At 31.3% G+C, this 5,299-nt stretch overlaps 1 protein-coding gene across 1 annotated transcript; it reads right to left on the bottom strand.

Annotated features, from left to right (window-relative positions):
- Nucleotides 1–334: 334 nt before the first annotated feature.
- LOC122277288 (cytochrome b561 and DOMON domain-containing protein At5g35735-like) lies at nucleotides 335–1,710 on the bottom strand. The gene is made up of 4 exons (XM_043087239.1): nucleotides 1,567–1,710; nucleotides 1,222–1,480; nucleotides 847–1,101; nucleotides 335–751 (listed from the first exon to the last, which is right to left on the bottom strand). Exons 1-4 carry the CDS (start codon nucleotides 1,584–1,586, stop codon nucleotides 479–481), a joined length of 807 nt encoding a protein of 268 aa, XP_042943173.1. The 5' UTR covers nucleotides 1,587–1,710; the 3' UTR covers nucleotides 335–478.
- Between the last annotated feature and the right edge of the window lie 3,589 nt (nucleotides 1,711–5,299).

Raw genomic sequence — 5,299 nt, 5'->3', positions numbered from 1 at the left:
CCATAAAATATTTTTCTCATTGGTAATTTTATATATAAGAAAAAAATACGATATTAAATATTCATATATAGTGTGCATTGTTTGAGATTCTCATAGAGTGCATTAAATATCATAGTATTTATAAATGAGAAATTCTTTATTCGCAAACTGATTACATAAAAGCAAACTTACAAATTGACGTGATTTAGTATAATACGTTAGATTGTAAAATAGATCTAATATAATATATGAAATCATTTCATTTTATAAATTTATTTTTGTGAAATTCTTTATACCTGTAGCACTTCTGTATCCTTCAATTTAAATGATCCTATTTGCACAAGAGTACCACCTCTTTGGCTCTTTTTAATTTTACCCTGTTTACTTTAAAAATTTAAAAAAAAAGGATACACAAATGCAAAAGAGCTAGGAAAAATACGTTTACTGTAAAAAAAATCATTATTTATTTGGGGTTCTGTTTGTTCAGAGAGCCTAGAACTCAGGGGAAGGTGAACATGTTGCTGTTCGCCTGCCGAAGTTGATTGGACTTAATCCATCTATAAGTTTCCAAAGCTAGAGCTATTAAAGCTAGAACTCCGAGTATTACCCCGTAAACCCATCTCCATTTTTCAGCTTGATCTTCATCATTGATCCCCAGAAATATGTTTGTTATAATTAGTACAATCACTGCATACCCAAGAAAATGGTGGTATACCTCCCAGCACCTGCGATGTTCAGCTTCTTTCTTTGGTTGCCAGAAAATGGCAAGCATCTGATGAATGGCAGTGCTAAAATGTTAAACTCTGGGGGGAAAAAAAAAGCTACTGAGTTTTGAGGCACTGTTCAGGAGGAGAGATTTGGACTCACTTGTATAGTTGTGCAGATAAATACAATGATACTCAGAACTCTTTGTGCTTTAGAGATGTGTAGCCTCAAAGTGTTTTCAAGGCATATCCCAATCCCCCATCCGATTGTGCCCAGCGTATATCCAATTCCCTGAAATATTATGTGAACCGAGTACCATTCGCTCCATGCGATGGGAAAGTTCTTAAAGTACCTTGCAATCATTACCCCAATGGGGAGCATTGTTCCCCATCCTATAATGATTAAAACGCCCTGAACCTGTCAAAAATTAGCTGAAGAAAATAAATCTACTGTATATATTGTCTCACATTGGATAAAGACAATTGAATTTGATCTGTAGGGCAAATGGGATTTTAGGAAAGAAGTTACTGATCTTACATTTTTGAGGTGGTGATGATGCCTGAAGTGACGAGCCGCCTTCCCAGATCTCAGGTTTATAGTCACCCCAGTACTATTAGAACTTTGTAGAGAAGTGGCATGCATCTGAAGCATTACATCTGCAACAATGGAGTCAATTCCTCTTTCTGTTTGTATGAGAGGGAGCCCCCCATTCCATGAAGAGGCTTGGGCAGTGATGGAATACTGGAGGGGGAACACCATACTGAGAATCATAATGCAATGGGAATTCATGCTCTCTCTGAAGAATGTGTTTCAGATGGATTAACAATTTTCAGTAATAAAAATCTAAAATCTGAACATCAATTTTGGATATATATAACACACCCGCTAACAATTTGTAACATCAATCAATGTCTTAAATGAATTCAACCATTTCCATTGCATTCTAGTTGCTAAATGCAATGGAAATCAGCAATGTTGTATGAAACTACCCAGTTATTCAGGATCCAACAAAGAGTAGTTTGTTGGACATTGATTTCATGGCCTAAAACTTTTGTTAAGTAGTACTTGGTTGTGAGGAATATGTGCTTTTCTTATTGAAATAGGTAACCTACTCTGAATTGCTTGAATAGCAATAAAACAATCTGACCATAATCTGGTACTCAGAATAATCTTTTTTGACCTTTTAAAAGCGAGTGTTAGGACCTTGTACAGAACGAAATCTTGCTAGAGGCAATCAGATGAGCCACCAGCTCTGCCGGACCCAGTTTTGACAAAGATTATGCAAACCTAGCCCATACATATTCTAGAGCTAAAGCTTCTATGCACTTTCCTTTGCTGGAAACAGGAAAAATCATTCCCAAGCAGCCAAAATTAATTTCGGGTTGAACTGGTCGCCTTTTTTACATTTATTTTGTGGATACAGAAAGGTTAACTTTCTTTACATGCAATCAAATGAATTTTTATTAAATGAAAAGTTTTGTTACGTACAAGCAAAGTCACGTATTAATTTATCTATTAATATTGATTCATTCATATTCAAAATTTAAATTAGCATTGTTTTCAATAAAATCTATTCTTTGACCAATCACCATATTAATACATATATTAGTACGCAATTATGCTTACAATTAGATTTTTCTTTAAATGAAATTTAGCCTGGCTTCTTCTTTATTTTTTTACCTAAAAAAACATTTTTCATTTTTAATAATATTTTATTTTGGGATAATAAATTTATTCTATCACATTAGAAGATAAAAAAAAAATAATAAGAAAGATAATAAACAAAAAAAAAAACATTTTATATTCCATATAATATTTTTCTTTTTCTCGAACTACATAAGATGTTAATATTTGAAAATTTAGACTTAACATACAAATAGGAGAGCTAAAACCAAAGTAAGATACACTATTTACCATTACTATAGCTTGCAACATGATATATATATATATATATATATATATATATTTCTTAGGAAATTTTTGTTATTGGTCTCTAAGTTGTTATTAGTTGAAAAGACATTAAACTTTAAAAACAGTAAATTATAAATCTATCTTAAAAAAGAATTAACAGCTTAATTTTAGTAAGTTACTAAATAGTGCATGACACGAAAGTACGAAGACTCAGTCTTTTTTATTTTTACAAAACTCTCATCTCATCTCATATTAATCATTACAACTTTTTTAAATTTCTATATAAAATAAAATAAATAATTCTACTTTTTTAAATTTTAATATAACTTTTTTAAATCTTAATATAAAAATAATATATTTTAATAATATTTTATTTAACTTATCTCATATCATTTTTGAAAACAAACGACAATTGCACGTCACTTGTGTGGTGCCTACAAACCTCCAACCTACTGGAACACTTCATTATCTTAAAAAATATTTTTTATGAAGTTTTGAGAGAGGAAAAATAAAAAATAATATTATAAAGTTAAAATATTATTATAATATAATTTTCGTATATTATTTTTATTTTAAAATTTTAAAATTAAATTATTTTTATGTTGTTTGAAAATAAAACTCAGTTACGGATAACCGGTTATGTAACCGGATCTGTACCGGATCTAGATTCATATTATCTGCCCAGGTTCAATCCACGTGGATAACAATTCAAATTCATCCGAATTTTCGAGTTCGGGGCCAGATTGGGAAAAAAAATCCAGCCCAATTGCAGACCCTATCATGGTGGATGAAATAAATTTTTTTTTAAAAAAAATCTCCATGCCATTAACTCGAGCTTCATGTGTTAATGGACCCATCTTGGATTTTCCGAGCCCATGATATTATAAGCGAGCCCAAGCCGAAACAACTTCCAAACAAGTAGGAGATGGGCTTGGGGTAATCAAAATTATAGCAGCCGACAAGTCCCTCTCAGATATTGTGATCGCCCACTATTTTAATTTTGGGCTTTGCTACATATAGTCGTCACATGCAGTCGGCGTGCAGTCGGCTGTATGGAATGAATAAAAAAAATTATAAAAAATTTTTTTTATATTCAAGGGGACCTACATGAATTATAAAAAATTATAAAAATAATTTTTTTTTTCATATAGGTCCCGTATTAATTTTTTTTTACAACCGACTGCACGTCGACTACATCTGCAGATTGCAAAAAGTATTTCTCTTTAAATTTTATGAGTCAGCAAAATTCGTGGACTAGATCGGTGGCTTTGATTTTCACTGCAAAATAGCCGAACCTCCCCTCCGGATGACTTGGACTCCCAGCTGGCAGACCAGCAGATCCAGATCCATTGCCTCCTAGTCAAAACTCTGGCCCAAAAGAGACGTGCAATGCAAATCAATCCACATGTCGCTTTGCAAAACTCTTGACTTTTGAGTGCTTGTGTAACTGATTCTAATTAGGGCTGAGCATCGGCCGGTCCAGACCGGTAAAACCGACCGGACCGACATTGTTTGGACCGGACCAAATTGGGTCTGGTCCGGTCCGGTCCCATTTTTAAGGAACCGAAAAGATTCGGTCCGGTCCCGGTCCGGGAGTTTTTTACCCCGGACCGGACCGGACCGGACCGAATAGAAATAAAAAAAAATAAATATTATTTATATAATAGTATTAGCATATTACTAATATATACAATAGTATACTATATGTATATATATTAAATATATTACAATATAATTACATAAATATTAAAAAAATGTCATTAAATATTAGCATATTATATAAATATATAGTTATCACTATTACTATTATTACATATAGTTATTAGTTATAGTATAGTTATTATTACATATATTTATTAGTTATAGTATTATTACTAATAGACTAATAGTATTAGCATATTACTAATATATATATATATAATACTATATGTATATATATTAAATATATTACAATATAATTACATAAATATTAAAAAAAATGTCATTAGATAAAAAAAAAAAAAAAAAAAAAAAAAAAAAAAAAAAGTCAACCTTGGACCGAATGGACCGACCGGACCGGACCGGACCGGTCCTGATGGAGTTCGGTCCGGTCTAGGGTGGGAAAATCCTGGACCGAATAGGTCCGGTCCGGTCCACAAAACCTCCCCGGACCGGACCGGTAAGAACTCACCCCTAATTCTAATTCTAACAATGATCAATTCAAAGTCCTTTCTATTAGCCATCCACGTGGGCTATAGGCTTTGCCTTCGTCGTGCATGTATACGTAGCCTCCATACAAAAAAATCCCTTAAATTTACGAATTAAGGATGAAGTTACGAGAGAAATAAATATATGAAATAAATATTATAAAATTATTATATTATTAAGTTGGTGTGTAAATCACATAATTCTTATTATTTAAATGATAAAATTTAATTTATAATATTTAAATTTTAAAATTTATCTTCTAAATCAAATTATCTCATATATATATATATATATATAAACACTTTAGTAAGTCATGTGTTTTAGACACAAGCTTGAGAATTGAATTTCTCAATTCTATAATATTTCTTAATAGCTATTTGCATAATAAATATTTTGAGCAATCTTAAATATATAATAAATTTTATAAGGTTCACTTTATGTATTTATCTATCTTATTTGAAACTCAAGCTATTTATTGTTTAAACTTAAGGAAACCTTGATACGTCCTATATATACA

Source organism: Carya illinoinensis, chromosome 9 (assembly GCF_018687715.1).
Source record: "Carya illinoinensis cultivar Pawnee chromosome 9, C.illinoinensisPawnee_v1, whole genome shotgun sequence".
Lineage (NCBI taxonomy): Eukaryota > Viridiplantae > Streptophyta > Magnoliopsida > Fagales > Juglandaceae > Carya > Carya illinoinensis.
The sequence above is the reverse complement of the archived record's forward strand: the minus strand, read 5'-3'. Positions and strand labels throughout refer to the sequence as shown.